This window comes from Gorilla gorilla, chromosome 17, assembly GCF_029281585.2.
Source record: "Gorilla gorilla gorilla isolate KB3781 chromosome 17, NHGRI_mGorGor1-v2.1_pri, whole genome shotgun sequence".
In the NCBI taxonomy this organism is placed as follows: domain Eukaryota; kingdom Metazoa; phylum Chordata; class Mammalia; order Primates; family Hominidae; genus Gorilla; species Gorilla gorilla.
Window position 1 is genome coordinate 103,700,852 of NC_073241.2, and position 23,754 is coordinate 103,724,605.

Below are 23,754 nucleotides of genomic sequence, written 5' to 3' on the forward strand. Positions count from 1 at the left end.
TTCCTTATAATTTGTTTTTGGAATATCATAGTTGCCCTTCCATTTAGAAAGCCATATAGTAAGATATTATGAATTGTCTTGATTTGGAATGTTAGAATAGAAGGAATGAAGATCCCTGTGAGAAAACATACTTTCAGCTGTGGATGGTATCAGATAGGCAATATAAAAGAGTTAAGATATATTTATGTGTGCCTTTTTAACATTGCTACTTTAATACTTTTTAAAATCCCTTATAAATTTCTGCCTCTTATGTAATAAAATCAGACATTGTTCTTTAACATTGTTCAGATATCCTCTCAGTTGCATCAGAAGTCAGCCCATGCAGTTCTTTCCAAGGGTAGATTCGGAAGTTGTGTTGAAAAGTTTTCTTTCAGATTTAAAATCTAAACTGCCCCATATATGTGGATTTCCCATAAAGATGACAAGTAAACCATGCTACTACACACAAGAACTAACTAAACCTAATATACAGGTAAGAGATCTCTTGTCCTATCTAGTTCTCCAAGACATACTATCCATCTATTTTACTTGAATCTCTTGTCTTCTGGGGTGGAACACCCAACCCAGTGTGCAGTAATTCTTTTCTCAGTTCAATGTTTCCCTAAAACTATTTGTTATTATTATTACTATACTCAGTCATTTGTTATTATTATTATATTTAACACGGTCTTATACTAGTAGTTGTTTACTGAAATGTTTCACCTACATCAAGGATATAAATGAGTTGGGTTATTGGAGATTAAAGAGACAGAGTTTTATGAAGAGTATTTATTTGGAGATACTGTGCTGACAGTACAAGTTCAGTTAAATGGAAGGTAAGATGCCTGCCCCTCACCAAATCAAGTAAGTTGGGGCTTCTATGGAACCACTTAGAGATTGAAGTATGATCCCTGCTGTATAAGGAAAACAGAGGGCTAGTGTCTGGCTCCTGTCTGATTTCATTAAGAAATTAATATAATTGGCTGTCTGCTAATGGACAAGTTAAAGATGAAATGGCCATATGGGGATTGGCCTACATCTCAGAGTTTGTCAGAACAAAGCTGTTGAAGACTTAACTTGAAATCAGATTCACGGTTTTTATTTTTACTGAGGCTGGAAACTATCGGGGAGGGAGGGTGTTTTCTACTGAGTTTGTCTGCTCTGCATTTTTAAAATCTATTCTTATGGTGACATATGACACACATATAGAAAAGTAATACTGTATAGCTTAATGAATATCAAGCGTCCATGTAACTATCACACAGATGAAACATAGAACCTTGCCAGGACTTAGGAGCCTCCTACTTAACACCTTCCCAGTCATAACTCCTTTCCTCCTCCCAAAAGGTGACCACTACTATGGAAATTATTCCTTGTTTCGTTTTTATCAACTAAGTATGTGTCCTTAAACATCATATTTCATTTTGCATGCTTTTGAACTTGATGTAAAATAAATCATAGAGTATGTATTCCTTTGTGACTGGCTTTTTAGGCTCAGCATCATGTTTGTGACATTCATCCATGTTGCTCCACTTAGCTATGGTCGGTTTATTTTCCTTTATATGTAGCATTTTATTATGTGATTATGCTGCAATTTATTCAGAATATTATTGATGAACATTTGGATTGTTTCTCTTTGGGGGCTATTACTAGTAATACTGTGATGAACATTCTTGTATATGTCTGCTGGTGCTCATGTACATGAAACCTCCAGGAGTAGAATTGGTGTGGGTATTTCCAACTTTGCTGGCTACACCAAACTATTTCCCTAACCAATCTGTATTCCCCTCTGCCCTAAAGCAGTATAGGAGAATTTATGCTGCTTCACATCCTTGCCCATTTTTGGTATTGTTGGTCTTGAATTTCAGCCCTTTTGATAGGTGTATTTATTACTGTGTGTTTTTAATTTGCATTTTCCCGATTATTAATGAAATTGAACATCTTTTCATATGTATTTTGGCCATTTGGATTTTTTTGAAATGCCATTCTTTCATTTTTCTACTGTGTTATGTGTTTGTTTGTTTTTTTATTGATTTATACGTATTTTTAACATAAGCCAGATACGAGTTTTTCATCAGTTATACATAATTATCTTCTTTCATTCTATAACATGCTTTCTCTCTTAAAGGTGTCTTGGTGTCTTAATAGTATCTTTTGGCAGCAGGTCCTAATTTATAATCAAAATGATCAGTCTTTTTCTTTATGGTTGCTACTTTTTGTACCCTGTTTAAAAAATCTTTCTGTACCCAAAGTCATGAAGGTATTCTCCTCTAATATCATCCAATAAAAGGTTGTTTTGCATTCACATTTAGATCTGCAATGCAGTTGGAATTTATTTTTGTAATGTGATGTAGGGAGTCAGATTTCTTTAATATGGATATCCATATGTCCAAGCCAAAAATAAAAAACACAATTGTTACCCCAGTACTTTTTCCCCAATAGTTTTTCTCCCCTCAGTACTTTGCAGCACTACCTTTGTCATAAATCCAGTGTCTTTGTGTGTATGGTATTGTTTCAGGCCTCTTTAATCTCTTTCTCTGGTCAGTTTGTTGATCCTAGCACCAGCACCATGCTTTTAGAATTATCTTAATTATGTAATCTTAAATTTTATATTTATTATAAATAGTGTTTTAATCTTAAATTTTATAAGATTTTTGAAATCTGATAAAGCATCTTATCTATTGATCTGTGCATTTCCGTACACATTGAGTTTCAACTTGTCAACTTACACATAGACACAGACACACTCGTGCACACACACACATAGAGAGAGACAGAGAGAGCATGCTGGGATTTTGATGGGAATTTCATTGAGTCTTACAATCTAAGAATATTGTATATTTCTCCACATATTAAATATATATTCTTTAATTTATCTCAATAATAGTCTATAACTTTGTGTACAGGGAAGTCTTTTGTACTTCCTATACATAAATTACTTCAAAATGTATTAATTACATGAATTATTTTAAAATGTATTTATTAACTTTCTAAGATATGGGAATTTTCTAGCTATCTTTTTCTTATGTTTCTGGCTTAAATACATTATGACCTGTCAGTCAGTTGCTGAGAAGTGTGTTCTAATCTCCCAACATGATGTGGATTTATCACTTTTCCTACTTTCAGATTTTGCTTTATGTATTCTGAGACCACAATATTATATACATGTAAATTTAGAATTGAGAGTTGTTTATCTTCCTGGTCAGGGGTCAACTCCTCCTACTGTTAGTTAGAGAAAAATTGTACAAAAACCTGACAATCTAGATACAAAGGCCTACAGGCAAGGTCATCTCCTTAGAAGGGAGAGTGAGTGGACAAATGCCCATTGACATCTTTAAAATAGTATTAAAGTTTTGTCCAGACATAATATTTTTTAAAGTTGCTGGCCAAATATGAACCTAAAGAATCTGGAAGAAGCTATGTTGTTACATCATGCATGTTTATTGAATATATTTCTGGAATACTTAAGATTTCCAGCCCATGTCTGTTTTAAAAATAGTGAATCAGAACAATGTACTTGTTAAAATTTGCTTCATAAGTGTAAAATAACACTTAATTGGAAGTTATGGTTTTATATTGTTCCTTACAATAAGAATTTATCCTACTCAATTCTATTGAGTGCTTTCTGCATGCCAGCTGCTTTTATGTGTATTATTTCATTTAATAATCAAAATTGATCTTTGGATAAAGAATTCACTCAATTTTGCAGAAGAGGAGACCGAAGCTCAGAACATCCAAATAATTTAACCAAAGCCACACAGTTAAATGTGTTGCAGAATTAGAATTGAAACCCAAGATTCTTAGTCCTGTAATTGGAAAAAGTTTATATTTGTAGCTAAGAACTCAAGCTCTAGAAACAGGCTGCCTGAATTTGAACCTCTTATTAATTGTATAATTTGGGACAAGTTATTTGATCTCTGTGTGCCCCAGTTTCCTCAGTTGTCAAATGAGGCAGAGGCTAGCGGTGGTAATGATAAAACTTGTCACAGATTCGGTTCTCTAGGAGCTGATTCTGAGGTGGTCTAGTGCACATGATGTTTGTTAGGGACTGCCCTTGGAAACAATACCTGTGGAAGGCAGGGAGGAAGCAAGAGTGGAGAAAGGGAGAAGTCGAAAACAAAGCAGACACCAGATGGCCTTGGCCATTCTTCTGAGGAGCTCTGAGACTAAAATGGCCCATCAGAGTTGTTCTGCACTGGTCCAGATAGCCAGGCCTTTATAACCCTTTCTGTATCTGTCATTGGATTTGGGCCACCCTGAAACAGGCACATCCTTGGGCATTGGCCCTCTGTAACCTATTTCTGCTGACAGCACTCTACCAGAGGCAGTAAGTCCTTCCTTTGAAGGGGGTCATGTCTTTTGCAGTACTTACTTCAGAGGGGTTTTTAGGACTAAATGAGATAACACATAGAAAAGTTTCTTGGTGAGCTCTCAGTAAGTTGTTATTACTAGACCATATACATGTTAACTCTAAGATTCATGCAGTGTAAAAGGCATAAATTTAAAAAATGGAAAATAAATTGATCAGACTACTTGATAAAACTCAGCCAGCTTAAAAAAATTAGGAATCCTTAGTCAAACTTGTTTTTTTTTTTAACATATAGAAAATGTCAAAGATACATAAAGGAAATTAGTATAATCACCTCTCACGTGCTTCTCATCTAGTTTCCCCTTGACATATTTTTGGGTAGGGAGTGAACTGGGGGATTTTGGAATCAATCCCAGATATAGTGTTTTACCTGTAGAGACTATGGTGTACATTCTCTCTCATTTCAAAATATTTTTATATAACCCCTATGTTATTATTACACCTAACAGAATTAACAATAGTTTCTTAATATCTATTAAGTACTAGTTCACACTGAAGTTCCCCATTTATCTCACACAGACTTATTTTTAGGAGTTTTATTTAAATCAGAATCCAAAAAAAAGGTCCACATAATTTTATGTATGTCTCTTAAATCTCTTTATTCTGTAACATCTCAAACTCTCTCCCCTTTTATTTAGGCCAGTTATTTGCTAGAAAACTAGATTGTTTTCCCTGGAGAATGTCCCATATTCTGAATTTGACTACTTCCTTGTTGTGTCATGTCACTTAAAGAAAATATTCTTCAAAAACCCTTATGTCCTATAAACCTGTGGTTATATCTAAGCTTGACTGAATTCGGATTCAACTTGAAGCAAGAAATACACTGAGGTGGTGCAATGCACTGAACCAAATTTTGATCGATAAAACACTTTTGATTAGTCATCTTTGTCATTTCTCAAGTTTCATTTTCATTTAATTATTGCTTTAATATTAAGCTTCTGTGAAATATTCGTTCATATCTAAGTTCAAGCTTTTGGCCTTCTTCTATAATGTTATGTTAATATATAAAGTTACATAAGTTGTATATAAATTCTAGAAATTAAAATTCAACCAAGTTGCATTTGCCAATGACACTTGGCAGAATAATGACAATGATATAATAAAGCATATTTTTTTTGTTGGCTTGCGACTTCACAAAGCTGTAGTTTGTTGACTATTAAGTATATTTAAGTTCTGTGAATTATTTATCATCTCATCTGCTGTTTACATAGGCTCTTTTGTAGTCTTTTTATAAATTTGAATATAAACCTTGAGGTTTCCCCCTTTGAGCTATTTACTTTATCTTAAAAATTGAAAGAATGAGTAAATAATATATTGACAGTCTAGGCTAGGGAGCAAAAGAAACTTCTGGAAATTATGTTCACCATATGTATATTTACAAAAGACAGCTGAAGAAGAAACAGTGTGTGAATATAAACATATTTCATATACCACACACATATTCTAGTACAGTTTTATGTTCGAATACAAATAACTTATATGAATCTGCCTATGAGTTTTCTTTTATCTCAAGTAGTAGATATGTTGTTTAAATGTTACTACAGTTTATAGAACCCAATGGTCCAAACAGTGGGTGTTCTTTGCTTTTCTATAATTCATTTTAATTCTTTAACTTTTTTTCATGAAACGGAAAAAAATTCAATCTGGACACTTCAAAGTGACTCAGTCCCTTATGACAAAACATCTCTTTAAGGTAGAAATGTTCTTCAATCCAATTTAAGAACCCTTCTTCTCACGACAGCATCTGTGCAGAGAAACCTTGCATAGGATGAGGGCAGTGGTATGTGGTGAAGTGCATTGGTATGTTTGCCTAGTATGCTCTATAGCAGGGGTCCCCAACCCCCAGGTCATGGACCTACCAGTCCATGGCTTGTTAGGAACCAGGCCACACAGGAGGAGGTGAGTAGCAGGAGAGCGAGCGAGCATTACCGCCTGAGCTCTGCCTCCTGTCAGATCAGCAGCAGCATTAGATTCTTGTAGGAGCACGAACCCTATTGTGAACTGCGTACACGAGGGATCTAGGTTGCATGCTCCTTATGAGAATCGAATGCCTGATGATCTGAGATGGAACAGTTTCATTTCAAAACCATCCCCCCCACCACCCCGGTCCATGGAAAAATTGTCTTCCACAAAACTGGTCCCTGGTGCCAAAATGGTTGAGGACTACTCCTCTATAGCAAGAGAATGGTGCCCTACATTCTGCTCCCCTACACTTAAGCTGCTAACTCTGTAACTGAAAATCAAAGGCATTCATAGTTAAGCATTTCTGCAAAAACAGAAGTGTGGCTTGACCTTACTTCTACTTCCAAATATTTTATGAGTGCATCTGATTGGCTGGTTCTAAATCACATCCAAACCCTAGCTGCAAAAGATGAAATATAAATTTTAGATTTCCAGGCTTTAGTCTGTATAGGAGCACAAGGAGGAGGGTGGAATGGAGGTTGAACACCAGTCCATCCTATCCATTGCAGTCACAGCATAGAGATTGGATGTGGGGTGTGGGGGTAGGAGGCCTTCACACCTTCACTTCTTGACCTGGGTTGATTTAATGGTGGTGGTCTCTGCTCATATGGTATCTCAACAGAGATAGTATATGAGCTTTTATCAGTTACTTTTTAGCTTTACCCTAGCTCCCTTGTACAGGGAGTCTTCAGAAAAACAGCTCCCTCCTCTCTCTGTTCTCTCCGGAAGTGTATATCCAACCCTGTTACAGGTTGAATTGTGTACCCCTCAGATACATACACTGAAATCCTAACCCGCAGTTCCTTAGGATGTGACCTTATTTGACATAGGGTCACTGCAGATATAGTTAGTTAAAGTGAAGTTATACTGTAGTAGGGTGGGCCCTTAATCCAATATGACTAGTGTTCTTATGAAAAGGGACAATTGGATACAGACACACATAGAGGAAGAACACCATGTGAAGGTGGAGATGGTCATCTACAAGCCGAGGAAACAGGCCCGGAACAGATCCTTTCCTCCTGGCCCTCTGAAGGAACCAGCCCTGCCAACACCTTGGTTTCAGACTTCAAGGCTCTAAAACTGAGATAATATGTTTCTGTTGTGTAGGCCATCCAGTGTGTAGCACTTGGTACCACTTTGCCCTAGCAAACTAATACAAACCCCTTCTTGATGCATGCTTTTTCACTCAGCTGAGCAATGTCAAGGGGCAGTAAGCCAGTAATTCTTCCGTGGTTAACTTCTGTATTTCTTCATTCAGGGTCATGAAACTTAGCTGGGTTTTCTTTGCACCCCTTGAAAATAATGGGCAAATTAAGAAGGATGTGCTATGCTCTGAATATGTTTCTCCAAAATTTAAATGTTGAAACCCTAACTCCCAAGGTGATGATATTAGGAGGTAGGGTCTTTGGGAGGTGATTAGGTCATAGGGGTAGAGCTGTGCTAAACAGGATTAGTGCTCTTATTTAAAAGGCCCAAGAGAGATTTGCCTTGATCTTGGACTTCCCAGCCTCCAAAACTGTTGCTTATAAACTACCTACTTTGTTATAGCAGCCAAAAGAAACTAAGACTGGGTGTCTTCTTGCCCTGGTGGCATGGGTAAGCCTCCAACTGAAGTAATCTCCAGATAAGAAATGAATCCCAATCACCTATTTTCAGCATTGCCCCCAAATCTCACTCAATATTTTCTTGGGGACTTTCCGTTTTTCCCAAGAATAGTCAACATGGAAGGAGGAGTATTGTCCTCTATAATGACTTTCTATTATGTCAACTTAAGTATCATGGAACTAAGTTTCCTGGAATTTCCTTCTCCACATCATTTTGGTCATGGGACAATACTCCTCCCGTTGAGGTATGGGTCTCGTTCTCTTGAGTCTGGATGTCCCTATGATAGAGTGATGCAACATACCCTGAGGCTAGGTCTTTAGGAGAAACAGCTTCCACCTGGTCTTTCTGGGGACATTTGTTCTTGGAACTCAATCTGTGAGAGATCCCCAGCACAGGAAGAGACTGCCTGTCAGCATTCCAGCCAACAGCCAGCATCACGCATCACATGTGAAAGAGGAAGTGACTCCAAGGTGACTCCAGCTGCAGAGTATCTAACCACACAGCATGAGAGATGCCAAACTAAGCCAAGCCAACCCCCAGAATAGTGAGAGATGATAACATAATTATTATTGGTTTTAAGCAAGTAAATGTTGGTGTGATTTGTTTATGCCTAATAGATAATTGCATTAGTCTCTTACTTGTGCCTATTTCCAACTCTGATTTCCCAAAATCTTTCCTATTCTCTTCTCAACCTAATTCAACAATGGAACCTCCAGTAGTGGAGAGAAAAACCAGTCATTCAAGTTTGCATATTATTCCTAGCAGTTTTAAAATGTTTATTTCAAGCTGTGAACCTGTGTTTTGATGGGGAAAGTGAGAAAAGAACTTGGTGTTCAGTGTTTCAGGTTATTGCTACCTATCACTCTTTTACAGACAACAGGACAAGATATGTACTTTAAAAGACAATACTTCCACCAAGAGATGAGTGGATAAAATATGCTATATAAGTACAGTGGAATAGTCAGTCATTAAAAGGAATAAATCCTGACTCATGTTGCCATATAAATGAACCCTGAAAACATTATGCTAAATGAAATAAGCCAGACACAAAAAGACAAATATTGTATGATTCCACTTACATGTGGTACCTAAAATGGGCAAATTCATAGAATAGAAAGTAAAATAGAGGTTACCAGGGCTAGAAGGAAGAGGAAACAGGAAATTACTATTTACAGAGTACAAAGTTTCTGTTTGGAATGAAAAAAAATTTTTGGAAATAGTATTGATGGTTATATAACACAGTACAGTGGTAAATGTACTTAAAGTCACTGAATTGTTCACTTAAAAATGGTTAAAATGGTAAATTTTATATTATTTATGTGTATGTGTGTGTGTATCCACAGTTCATCTTTAAAAGACTGTAAACGCTTGGCTCTTTTTAATGTATCTGACAAATTTCTTTGACAAATACTTGCTGAATTGCTACCACGTACCAGGCACTGTGGTAGGCAGTGAAAAAGTAAACATGATTAAGATACAGATAGCGCCTTCCCTGTAGTCAAAATCCCACTTATTCCTAAAGGCCCAGTATAGATGCAGCCACCTCTTCATTAATTTCTTTCAACAAGGATTTTTAGTAACTGTGAAGGATATAAGAGTAAATAAGTCATGGTTCTTACCCTCTAAGAATCTGGTACCTACTTAGGAAGATGGAATATGTGCACTAAAAGATAAGAGAGCTTACCTTGTACTATTTTTTTGTGACAAATATTATTTAATTGATAGCAGATCCTTGGAGAGTTGACAGAAAAACAGTCACTCTGTGGTAGATTGATGGGTGGGAGAAGGTGGGACTTTGAGTATCTGAAGGAGGTCATACCTTGTTCAGTGAGCAAGGCAGCAGCATGAGCATGTTTGGAGGACAGTGGGTAGCTGTGTGAATGGTTTTTATGGTAGATTTATATGAAATGTAGTATATACCTTTATCTTAAGATAGTATCTTGGATAGTATCTAAAGGAGGATACAAACCATAAGAAATGTACACATTTCCACCAGAAGGCTCATTTTTATTTTGTTTTTCTTTACCTGTTCTGTAAATCATAGTGTTGCTTTATATTCTTATTTGGATGATACTTTATATTTTATTTCTTTTCCATTAAGGACATTATTAACATTTTTAATTTTTTTTTAATCTCTATCCTTTCAGGAACACAAAGTCAAGCCACCCAATTTGACCACTAAAAAAATGCTCAGGGCATCTCTGACTCAAGCCACTTCCAGAAAGCCTGCCTGTGCTCAAAGTCTTCTACCATGTTCAGTAGCAGTGGACCACAAGGTGGAGCTTTCAGTCAGCCAGCCAACATCAGGCATTTTCTCAGCTTTGCATCTCCAGCCAGAGTCTGTTCAGGGTAGAAAGAAATCCCTGTCTATCAGGGCTCCACAAGTACATTCAGAAGTATTAATGCCCAACAGAGGAAATACTCAAGTTCAGCACACAAATCTTAGCTCCCAAAGCAACATCACCCCTAAGTTTGTACCAGTTTTCAAAAATAGATTGTTACAAATGAACAAAAATACCTCAGTACTTGGCAGCCCAAAAAGAAAACAGCATGATGTGACACAATCTAAACTGTTTTCACTCAAAACTAGTATGATCCAGCATGACAAACTGAATTTAGGTCCAGCTATAAAAAACCGTTGTAATAGTAACATTCAGATGCAGGCTGCTAACAATTTAAATCAGGAGAATTCCAGACCTCTGCAAGAAAAAAATACAGAGTCTTCTGAAAATATGACAAAATTTCCCTCTTCTCGTGGAAAATCGACTGTGAGTTTAAACAAAAATAAGCAACTATCTAATAGTGCAGTATTTGTGGTGTCAAATAACAATTTAGGGGTGGTAAAAAGTGCTGTTGACTTCCAAACGAAAGGAAAAGAAAATTTAACAGGCAAAGGCATAACACAAATTTTAGGGAAAAGCCATGGGTCACTAAAACTGAAAAGACAGCCACACATTTTTGAATCAGATGGAGAAACCGAAGATCCACGACTGCTACAGCAGCAATCAGAAAATCAAGCTAAAGAAGTTGGTACAAGTGACCACAGGTTGATAGTAAGCAAAATAGCCCACAGGTCTAAAAGAAAATTATGTCCAGAGTCTTCCAAAACTTCAAAGAAGCATCATTCTGATACTGTGCACTATGGCCAATCCGGTTCTTCTAAGAAGCAGGTAAAAAAAAAAATTAATCTGGCACTACTTATCATATGCTAGACCTTTAAAACCCCTAAATAAGGATTTAAATGATTTCCCCAAGATCATTTAGAACCATACTAATTAATAAACAGAATATCTACCCTAGAGCGACTGTAAGTATATGCAGTTAATTTGTAACAAAATGTGATTCTTCAATCTAATACAGATACTTGACTCGGATAAATCAAAACCTAAGAAATCTCTCATCATTCATAATGCTTAGAACATGGACCTGAAAGAAGGAAATGTCTACCAGGTAACTGAAGTGATAGCTTTTGATTTGTTTTTACATTATCTGAATTGGGATTGCCAAGTTTAGGGGTCCCCAACCTCTTGGTAAAAAGCAGCTACTTTTAAATTCTTTGAAACTGTAAAATCAGCAAAGAAATAGGACATGGTGGGAACAGTTCACTCCTTGAATAAGGACCATACACAGCAGCTGTTTTGCAATGACTTCAAAGAGGGATGGGTGCAAATGGTCCACTGTGGGCTCCCCCTCACTCTGTTCTGGGGATCCTTGCAGACTAGGAAGAGCTCACACAGCAGCAGCAGACTATCTAAAAATAGAAGATTTGAACAGCTACTACAATATCCACTTTTTGGGATACCTACCCAAGATAATAAACCTTAAATGATGTTTCAAAGGTTAATCATTTAGTTAAAATTTACTCCAAAAGTGCTACAGTGCTGGCTATGTTTAAACTTGATACTCAGTTAATAATGCCCAGTTCATGGCACTGAATTTACAACATGATACATCTGGAAATTACATTTTATTTTGTTCTGCCATCTGTTCTATTCTAAGAACAAACATATTACTAAAATACCCACAAGTTATTTTTTTACATAGAACTATTGGAATACTTTCAATTCAGATTCTTTAAGAACCAACTAGAAAACATTTTCTTTTCCAACTGCTATTTCTTCCTATAACTAATAAAATTTTCAGCCTGATTTTAATTAACCAAAAAGTATTTGAGTCTATTCCTATATATGTTATGATGTTGTATTTTACGTACTTTTTGACATCTTAACATTTTAATGCACTCAGTAGGTGACTGAGGGAAAAATGCATGTGCCTTTAAGATGTTACTTGCATTTTTAGAAATCAATGAAATCTATTCTAGGTTTCATATTGTTTTAGAAATATAGCACTTTCCCACTTTGAACTACTTAAGTCCTGACACAATTTTTAAAATTAAAAAGTCATCCAGGAGGGGGGGCTTACACCTGTAATTCCTACACTTTGGGAGGCTGAGGCAGGCAGATTGCTTGAGCTCAGGAGTTCCAGACCAGCCTGGGCAGCATGGGTGAGACCCTGTCTCCACAAAAAATATAAAAAATTAGGGCCGGGCATGGTGGCTCACGCCTGTAATTCCAGCATTTTGGGAGGCTGAGGCAGGTGGATCACCTGAGATCAGGAGTTTGATACCAGCTTGGGCAACATGGCAAAACCCCTTCTCTACTAAAAGTACAAAAAATTAGCTGGACGTGCTACTCAGGAGGCTGAGGCAGAAGAATCACTTGAACCCGAGAAGTGGAGATTGCAGTGAGCTGAGATCACGCCATTGCACTCCAACCTGGGTGACAGAGTGAGACTCCGTCCCCCGCCAGAAATATTAGCTGGGCGTGGAGGTGCATGCCTATAGTCCCAGCTACTTCGGGGGCTGAGGTGGGAGGATTGCTTGAGCCTGGGAGGTAGAGGTTGCAGTGAACTGTGTTTGCCACTGCACTCCAGCCTGAATGACAAAGTGAGACCCTGTCTCAAAGTCAATAAATATTAAAGTTTAAAAATAATTTCATCAGGTAGAAAGAATAACGAGAACATTTTTAATATTTTATTTGTATAAATTTGTGGGGTACAAGTGCAACTTTGTTACCTGCATGTATTGCAGGGGTAAAGTCAGGGCTTTTAGTGTATTCATCATTGGAATAACGTACATTGTACCTGATTAAGTAATTTCTCATCATTCACCCCCCTCCCTTCTTCTATCTGTCAACACCCTACTCTTCTGTCTATCATTCTGCACTCTATGTCCACGTGTATATATTATTTAGCTCCCAATAACAGGAATCATTATAGAAAATAATTTCCCCTAAATATAAAATTAATACATACTCCTATACTTGAGTAGTACAGAGAAGTTTCAAGAAAAAAGTAAAAAACCATCTGTAATTTCTCTTTGCAGAGATGACCATTCTGAATATAGGATGAACACTCTTCCAGATGTCTCTCACACTCCTGTGACCATGAAATCAGCTCTACTTACTGCTGTGGAACCTCCTTTTTCACTTGACAGTTTCTTTTTATTGTTTGCATAGCATTTTGTTGTATGTGGGTTTCTGTATTTAACTAGTCCCCTATTGATAGACACTTCAGTTCTTCCCAGCTTTTCACTATTACAACATCATGTAAATAGTCTCCTGCAGATCTTTGCAAAATATCCAATGATCTTATACAGTAGTTTTGATAGTTGAAAATATCTTTATTTTGCCCTTATTGAAATTATCAAACCACATAAAGCACAGATAAGAGTATGAAGAACCTCTAAGTACCTATCACCCAGATCTACCAGTTATTAATATTTTGCCACTGTTTCATCTGTTCCTCACAGACATGCTTTTTTTTGCTATAATCTTTTAAAGCAAATTCAAGACATCATATAATTTTACCCATAAACACCAAAGTGTATATATTTCTAACATAAGATATAGTATATTTTTTAAGAAAAAAAGAATGTGTATATATATATTACATTTTGGGGATCTCTACTATATCTCTGCAGGCTCACTAAATTTCACTTTTGCTTTTATATGCAAATTAACAGGAAGCCCTGAATAAATGTAAAAGCTATTTCTCAACAAAACTGGAGCCTTTTTTGGGTGGAGATTTCTGTTTCCACCAGTACTCATTAGCATCTTCCGTGTGCCAGGCAGTGGGGACAACACTGTGTCCACGGCAGAAATGGATGAGACAGCCGTGGCCTGAGCCCCTGAGTGCTGGTGGTCTAGTCTCAAGCAAATTCATTCTGGGTTCCCAGCACAGACTTAGGGATATGTATGTATTGAAGCATATGTCCAGAATGACCTTCTAGTCCATATTACAAATAAATTATCTAACATTTGAAAAAAAAGAGAAACAGAAGTGGAGCTTCTCAGACAATGAATATTATTCTGGCTTTCAAACATTTTATATGTTTGATATACAAAATATTATATAATTGTTGTAATATATTTAAAAGAAACCAAAATCTTCATTGGCTATTCCACTGAAACAATAATTACATAAAAATAGCCACTAGAGATCCAAGTATAAGTTGAACTCTGATTTTGTAAATGTGATTTATTGTCTCCACCACTTTACTAAACCATTGCAATTAAAAGCAAAAGTAAACACAAACTCTCCTTCAAACATTAAATGTAACTCCTGCTCCTGAAATTGTGTTTAGTTAATTAATTTGCTATATACCTTTATTGTAAGCATTTCTGTTTTCCAGAATTATCTCTATTTCCCAATTATTTTACCATTTTCATAAGGATAAGCATTTTGTCTGAAGCCCATTTTGAGTGTGCTTTTCTCATTCCAAAGTTTGTATTATAGATATCTAGTAGACTGTTATAAAGAGTGGTATGTCATTTTGTTTATGAGGCTATGGTGAAAATAACATTAGTAAATATGCATTTTTGATGAGCACAGTCATCCACAGCATGTAATCATTCCTAAAACCAGCCTTCCCCACTGTTCCATACATTCCCAGGCCACCTTCCTGCTACTGCCCAGTCACTATGCCTCAGGTAATGGATACTTACTTTATTATTACACTGAGCAAAATAATGAAAACCATACATCCACTGCTGAAGTGGTATTAACATCTTCCATTTCTTTATATAAATAATCTTGATGTCCCCTCCTATACTCCATTAGTGTCTAAAATTTAGAATATATAGTATAGTACTTGAGTTAGATCAATGTTAACCTACATGGCAAAACCTGCCATGTTAATATTAGTGTATTTTTTTGTATAAAGTAGGTTTTATTTTTATCTTACAATATTTATCCTAATGAAAGTTATAAAAATATATGCATATATGTATATGTGAGATTTAATATAGATAGGTATATAGATTGTTGATTTCATATTTCATGTTCCAAGAAGAGGTTCTAGATCAAATTTCTGTGTTCAGAATCACCAGAGAAATCAATTAAGATTTTGGTTCATTTTAAACATTGCAATTTTTGAAAGCCAAGATAATTCCAAATCTAATTAGGGAAAGCTACATTTTACTTCTTTGTGTAAGTTATTGGTGATTTATATGCAGTATGGACCATCCTCCCCCCAGAAATTATTCTTATATTCCAATAGTGCATTAGTTTTAGAACCATTTTAATTTTAAAACCATAAGCAAATAATTTTATGTTTGCCTGTGTCCAGGAGCTGAAGAAATCAGAGATTACTTTAAAAAATATATGGCAATGTCAAAATAAATGCCAAGAATCATATTTCTAGGAATGCAAAAGTGCTTCTCATATACTCATATATTAGGTTTCACAGTATTGGTTGCTTACTATATTTGTTTTTATTTTTATTATATATCATAATTACACATTTTTATTTGCATTTGTTGCTTACTGTAGTAAAAAGGTAAAAAAAAAATGGACTTGTTAATGATTAGCTTTTATCTGACTAACCAGTTGACCAATTTTGCTCTGTTTTCAAATTGCATATGATGGGGTATTATGCTGAAACTGCTAATATATTGGGTATTTATTGATACTTAGGAATAGTCAGTATTTATAAATATTTAAGAATGTCATGGTCCTTATGTTTTCATGTTTAAAATGTTCACTTTGTTGTACGCTACATAGTGTCTTATTCAAAATTGAAAATAATAAAGGTATTTCTAATAGATGTAGTTTTCATATGTCAGAGTGACTGTATAGGAATGGAAAGGCTTAGATAAATTACAAATTTCTTTCCCTCTGTGGTTCCATTTCTTCACATACATTTGCTGCTGGACCCGTGTAAACTACCTTAGGTCCTTAGTGCTTCACAGAACTTTTATTCTCAAAAGTCCTTCATTCTTTCATTTGACACATATTTTACTATTTGTAATGTGCAACCATTATTGTAGATACTTGAAATATATCTGTGAACACTGAAATTACATTCTAGCAGGCAGACACAGATGATAAGCATATGTAATTAAATTACATAATGCATTAGAAAATGGCAAGTACAGTGGAAAAATAAACAGAGTAAGGTAAGATAAATAGTAAGGGTAGGCTTCCTTGAGCAGAGACTTGAACGAAGAGAGCACATGGAGTTGTCATCTGAAGGATATGCTTCCCAGGCATAAGGAACAACCTGTGTGTTTGCAAAATGTTTCAGGGGGAGCCCAGGCTAGAGTAAAAGCAGCAGAGAGGAGGATTCGCTTTACCCTGACTGAAATGGGGTTGAGGCCAAAGAAGTGAAATGATCTGACTTAGGTTTCAACAGGACCTTTCTGGCTGCTGTGTTATGAATAGACTTGGGGTGGGGGTGGGGGTGAGAAGAAACAGAGACACCAGTTAAGAATGCAAGAAGTGGCTGGGTGCGGTGGCTCACACCTGTAATCCCAGCACTTTGGGAGGCCGAGGTGGGCGGATAACAAGGTCAGGAGATCTAGACCATCCTGGCCAACACGGTGAAACCCCGTCTCTACTAAAAATACAAAAATTATCTGGGTGTGGTGGCACATGCCTGTAATCTCAGCTACTCGAGAGGCTGAGGCAGGAGAATCACTTGAACCTGGGAATCGGAGGTTGCAGTGAGCCAAGATCACCACTGCACTCCAGCCTGGTGACAGAGCAAGACTCCGTCTCAAAAAAAAAAAAAAAAAAAGAATCCAAGAATCAGATGGCAATGATGGCTTGCACCACTGTGGTAGAAGCAGAGAGTATGAGAAGTGGGGATTCTGAAGGGTAGAGCCCACTGTCTTGGGGATTTGAGAGAAAGGTGTCTAAGATGGCACCAAAATTATTGGCTCACTTGGAAGCATGGGGTTATCATCAACTGCGATGAGAAGGAGTGGGTTTTGGAGTAGGAAGAGGACTGGGAATTGACCATGGGGTTTCACACATGGGGACCACTGTTACCCTGAGGAGCAGTTTCCGTGGAGTGATGTAGAAGCCCGACTGGAGTGGATCTAAGAGAGAAGGGAGACCAGAATTGGAAATCGCAAGAACAGACAGCTCCTTAGAGAAGAGTCATCAGTGGACTTTTCTAAATCCTTATTTTCATTTTCCCCTAAATATCATTGCTTTTGATTATATCCTTCTTTAAATGCTGTTCTCCCATGGCCGTTATAGTCTTACATCTCTGGGTGCATTTTTTCAGTCTCCTTTACTGACTGGCATTAAGTACCCCAGGGACCTTGAAGGAAGAACACATTTGGGTCACAGGAGAAATGGGAAGGCCATTCCAAAGAGAAAGACTACAATGAGCAGAGGCATGAAGATGCATGTGTGTTAAGGGAGCAGTGGATGCCGATTCTGGTGTGTTTAGCATGAGCTTCATGTTGGGACCAGAATGACCGCAGAAGAAACTGGAAGATTGTCCCAGGCCAGGGCCATGAAGTCATATGGAGACTTTCAGAAAACAAATCCAGAGGGCGGAGATAGAAAATCACCCCAGGGACACACCCAGAAATGGCAGCTCCTGGAAAGCTGAGAGCACCGTGTGCTATAGAGGTGGAGGCAGAGATGAAGCTACATTTTCAAGCTTGAGTCGCTGCAAGGAGAGTATTGCTTCTTAAAAACAGAAAATGAAGGCGTGGTAGGAAACAATGCCAGCAGATAGATGCCTGGTTTATGTGTTACAAACTGGGTTGGTGGCCTTAGTGGAAGACCCTGGTAAAGGTAACCAATCACTGAGATTGAATATCAGGAACTGTCAGCATTTGGGGAGTCATCCACATAGACATGTCAGCTGGAGGTGTGTGTGCGAGTGCTGGGAGTGAAGCGCAACTGATGCTGGCGGAGTAGGGAGGGAGGAAGGAGGACGGAGACAGTCGGCTCGAGTCAGAAAGTAGAGGTTAGGTCAGGGAGGCCGGGGAGAAGGGAGCGTCAGCAGCCCACAGTGTCAAGTGCGGTGAAAAGCCCAGGAAAAGGACTTGAGAAGAGATGAGGGGACTTAGTCTCTGAGGGGGTCCGGATGGCCACCACAATCCAAACTCAGGTCCTGAAGACATGAGAGGTGGTCGGGCATGGAGGAGACGAGTGTCCGAGGCCTCTATGAGAAGCTTGGCTGTGAGGCAGCACAAAGAAAGATCAAAGGAATCTTTGTGATGTGAAGCAAATGGATAGACACTTTATTATATAATTTATAATTATATATTTGTATATAATATAATGTATAATATATTTGTATATAATATAATTTATAATATATTTATATATAATATAATTTATAATATATGTATATTATATAATTTATAATATATGTATATTATATAATTTATAATATATGTATATTACATAATTTATAATATATGTATATTACATAATTTATAATATGTGTATATATTATATAATTTATAATATGTGTATATATTATATAATTTATAATATGTGTATATATTATATAATTTATAATATGTGTATATATTATATAATTTATATAATTTAGCCAGGAAATCCAAAAATACCTAGTGAGAATATAAAAATAGGTAGGATTTTTCCATTTTAACCTTTTCCCCTATGATTTTTTAAATCTGGGGAATCTGCTACCACTTAATATTAACAGAAGAAAACTCATAAATAGTCATCTTAATTTATTGAAGAGTAACATGACTGAATTTTTAAATATTACATATATTTTTACTCTTGTTTTCTGCAGTAAAATTTTTTCTAATTTCCATAAAAAATAAAATGCATTAATGTTTTATTGTATTCCACAAAGATCATCCTGATTACTAATATATATATTCATTGTACTATGAAATCCCTGAATTTAAAAATACTCAAGAAATGTTTAGCTATTGCATTCAAAGGTTATATATTATACACTTTGATACCATGAAATTATATAGAGAGTATACACACAATATTTTAAATTTTATTCCACTAGCTTCTTTCCAAAGCATCGAAAGGAATTATTTCTACTTAACAGCCTGTATTCCTTGCATAAGAAGTACAAATCTGCAGTCATCCTCAAGGAGAAAATTGGCAAAACATAATCGTTGTGTGGTTTATTCTATATCTACTTCACCATTAAAATAATTTTGAAATAAAATCTTCAAATCTCTGAAGAACATGAGTTAAGCTGCCTTAAAAGAAAGTCCTGGGTCAGTGCTTAGAGGGAACACACATCAGTATAATCATTTAGCTAAAATGAATAACATAATGGAATTTTATAAACAAACTGTTTAAACCATTACGAAGTCTTTTTTTTAATTCTCCTGATAACTCACAGAACAATAAAGTTTTATTTCTGAGAATAAAAATTTTATATAAATTTTCAAACTCATTTCTAGTTCTGCTATTTACCAATATTGCCATACTGAAACAAATAAGCATATTAAGCAATATATAAATATATTAAGCAAAGAGAGCCTCACTACCTTCTTTTCCTCTTTAGTTCTAAACTCTTGTTTTGGTCTGAATCAGAATTTGAAAACTAACAGCTTTCTGCTGGGGCCAATGGCAGCCTAGGTTATTCAAATTTGCCTCTCATGGACCACAGCTCATCATGATGGATTTTTTAAAGTTTATAGAAACATCAAAGAACCAAAATAATATAAGGAATTACCTGTCTAAAACCAGAAAGGTAAGCAGAAACCAAAATGAATTTTGCTCTGAGAAGATTTGATAACCTAGATTTGAAGCTGAGCTGCAGTTTTGATGATGCCGAGGAGTGAGGGGAACAGAAACAGGGAAGTCCAGGGCCCACCAAAGCTGGCAGTCTCCCCAGAGCTGCCCATCAATCCCAGCCGCACACACATTTTGCTGGGTCCCTGCAGGGCTGTACCCTCAGAGTAAACCTAAGCCACAAGTCACCAGCTCCACTCCCTCCACCCGCAGGACACCATGGGGGTCTGTTGCCTTGGTGCTGAGTAAAGTAGGGGAAAAGAATCCCTGAAAAAACCCCCTCATCATCCCTGGTGGATTTCAGCCTATATTCATATCACCAACGTGATCCAGGAAACCTCAAACCAAGTATTTAGTTTAAAATAACATCAGAAATATCAAAAACTTTAGTGAGAAAAATGAAACTTTATCCAGTGGCATTAAAGGAAATCAAAGTAACTGGAGAACTCTGTTACGTTCATAGATTAGTCTTGGAGATGTGGATGTAACTCATTCCAGAGATGAGAGTGAGCAAGGAGAGTGTTTATTAGCAAACAGGTGGCACTTTTTCCTGCTGAACTTAAACCGTCAGCTGCTGTCTTGGCAGTGTGAGACTGGGATCAACACAAAAAAGATGATAACTCGTCCCAGTGATGTCTGAGTCCCAGTGAAACAGTGCTTGAAGCCAGCTCTTCAGTCTTGGGGACAAAAAATTTCCCTTTGCTTTTGAGCTGGTTCATGTTGGGTATTACTGACTCTTGTGACTCAAGGAGTCATAATCAGTACACACCCTAATTATAAAGAGTTTATACAGAAAAATGTAAAGAAGGAAATTCAAAATCATCACCCCAAACCCCACCACCCCAAAATAATCATTGTCAACATATTGGCATTCTTCCCTCTAGATTTTCATGGGTATGTGTATAAACCTATATTTATTCTTACAAAATTCCCGTCATACTGCCTGTTTTGTACCCTTGTTTCAGTTAACATTGTTTTATATAGCCCTCATTTGTTGAATATGCTTCAAAAAATTATTTTAAGAAATGTATAAGTTTCCATTATGTGAATATGCCAAAACATAAAAATTGTTTTCTTATTATCCTACTCTTTTTTTTTTTTTTTTTTTTGTAGAGACAGAGTCTCACTCTGTCGCCCAGGCCGGAGTGCAGTGGTGCGATCTTGGCTCACTGCACCTCCACCTCCCAGGTTCAAGCAATTCTCCTCCCTCAGCCTCCCGAGTAGCTGGGACTACAGGCGCACACCGCCACACCCGGCTAATTTCTTTGTATTTTAGTAGAGACCGGGTTTCACTGCGTTGTCCAGGCTGGTCTCAAACTCCTGAGTGCAGGCAATCCACCCGCCTCGGCCTCTCAAAGTGCTGGGATTACAGGCATGATATCCTACTCTTTTAGCTATTAGCAGAAATTTAGTAAACCATTTTTGACTCCTGGGACTCTATTCTGAGCATTGAGGATACAGAAATAAAAATCCCCATAGTCAAAGGGCGCCTCGTGGGTTAGGGACCAGCCATTCTGACTCGAATGAAACCCGCGCCATCTGTGTAGGGAGAAGCACAGGGTCTGTGTCCACTGTCTACGCGACTCTTCTTTTATATCTGCTATTGCTAGGAAAAAACTAGGAATAATTATACAGCCTTACTGGGTGAATCCTTTATTTTTAAAAAAAATACAGTGATACTACTTTAGCCAATAGCGTTTCATCACAGTGGCAAATTAATGAGCTTACAGCAACTAAGATCTACTGGAATTCTTTCTACTTTGAAAAGCTAACAAAAAAAGAAATACAAACTAAGTAAAATGCGCCACCTTTAGAAATTTTTTTAGTTAGGAAATAAGAGTTTATATAATTTGCAGATACTCATCTTGGCCCTGAATTTTTTTATTTCTGTTTTTATTCTATGAAACATTTTAAAATTTGAACAGTTGCTTTTCAAGGTCACAAAAGTATAGCTTTTTGATCAGTATTATTTATAATAAATTCTGAAAAAATACATATAATAATATGTTAAATTGTACTATATTTTATAATTAAAAGCACTTTCACTACAATTTTCTATTGTTATTCCTCACAATATCTTGAGGTTATTATTTTCATTGATGAGATAAAAAAATTGATGTGGAAAGAATTTATAAAATGTGCTCAAAGTCATACAACCAACTACGTGATAATGCTAAGGCTGGAACCCAGATTTTCAGACTGTTAGATTTTTACTTTTAGATGGTGATGGCTCCTGACCTTCTGAAAGGGTGACATTCACAAAAAAGTAAGTTAGCCTTTGCTGAGCCAAGTAAAGAATAAGAATCCGGGGCCGGGCGCGATGTCTCACGCCTGTGATCCCAGCACTTTGGGAGGCCGAGGAGGACGGATCACAAGGTCAGGAGATCAAGACCATCCTGGCTAACACGGTGAAACCCCTTCTCTACTAAAAATACAAAATATTAGCCGGGCGTGGGGGGTGCCTGTAGTCCAGGCTACTCGGGAGGCTGAGGCAGGAGAATGGGGTGAACCCGGGAGGCGGAGCTTGCAGTGAGCCAAGATTGTGCCACTGCACTCCAGCCTGGGTGACAGAGAGAGATTCTTGCCTCAAAAAAAAAAAAAAAAAAGAAAAGAAGAATCCATCTTTGAATGTGGGGAGTTGCAGGGCAGTTCTGAAGATGAAGCTTTCAGCCACTCTGCGGACCCTGGAACTTCCTTCCTGCTCTTTCTCCTCCTCTGGTAAAAATGGGTGAAATATAAGAGTTCTACTAATCCAGAGTGTAATTAACCTCCACTGCGTCCCTCTTGAGAAGCACAAGTTCTGGCCAGCCAACAAGTGGTCTATTTAAAGTAAGAAAAATAAAGGGTTAAAAATGGAAAGGAGGCCTGGCAGGTGGGGGGGCCTCTGACCACAGCTGAGGAACAGGGGCCTCCACTGTCCAATCTGCTGTCCAACAAGCTGAGCTCTTTTCGCCCTGGAGTGGGGGGATCCTGTTTTTGTTATTGATAAGTTCTGGTCGTCTTTGGACAGCTGCTTGCAGGGGAGAGATCCAGCACGATTCCAAGGAAATGTATTTCCTTTTTTGGAAGTTTAGAAAGTGGAACAAGAAATGATTGTCTTCCAGATCCATTACTTATGTAGGAAAATGTGTCTTATTAATAAGGAAATTCTTTACAAGATGGAAATCACTTCATATAATGGTAAGACTATAAAATGCTTTCCTGAGATAGTATTGCAATTTTTAACTTCTGAGTGAATTGAAAAGTCCTAGAAATAAACAGAATTCTCAGAAAATGTGGTTGCCAACCAATACACCCACAGCTTAGTAGAACTAGATTGTAAGCCTCACATATGACCTGCTATGGCATGAAATGTAATCATATGAGGCTATTGGAGAAGTTCATACTATAAATGGTTAGTGATAAGAACGCGAATTGAGCTGTGATCTTAGGTCTGCAGCTGGGTTGCATGGCTTTTACTTTGAGGGCCTCTTTTTAAAAAAATCAACTCATGTGAGTTCCAGAAAATAACAATAGCTCATACTCTCTGTTTCCAATTTAGTTTAACAGATATCCACATAATGAAGATGCTGAGAGATAGACCTGAGGACAAAGAGTGGTGAAGGAAGCTCCATGATGGAGCTACTTGTGACCCACGGGAATCTAAGGTATTACTATTTTATGTGTCTTCTTCAGGATTAACTAGAGAACAAGAGTACAACAGAAAACTATTCCTTTCCTCACTTGAAAAGCAAATGCAAGTTGTTACACTGCGCAATAGGAAGCACTATGAAGAAAGAGCCAGGACCTAGCATATC

At 37.1% G+C, this 23,754-nt stretch overlaps 1 protein-coding gene across 1 annotated transcript in view; it reads left to right on the forward strand.

Annotated features, from left to right (window-relative positions):
- The window catches only part of C17H18orf63 (chromosome 17 C18orf63 homolog), a 43,064-nt gene extending 27,047 nt beyond the window's left edge, over window positions 1-16,017 (forward strand). Inside the window, exons 11-14 of the mRNA XM_004059545.5 lie at window positions 289-472; window positions 10,063-11,085; window positions 11,276-11,365; window positions 13,299-16,017. Of these exons, the coding sequence (XP_004059593.3) occupies window positions 289-472; window positions 10,063-11,085; window positions 11,276-11,332 (1,264 nt within the window). The 3' untranslated portion in view covers window positions 11,333-11,365; window positions 13,299-16,017. The remainder of the gene's footprint in view (window positions 1-288; window positions 473-10,062; window positions 11,086-11,275; window positions 11,366-13,298) is intronic.
- The last annotated feature ends 7,737 nt before the right edge of the window (window positions 16,018-23,754 follow it).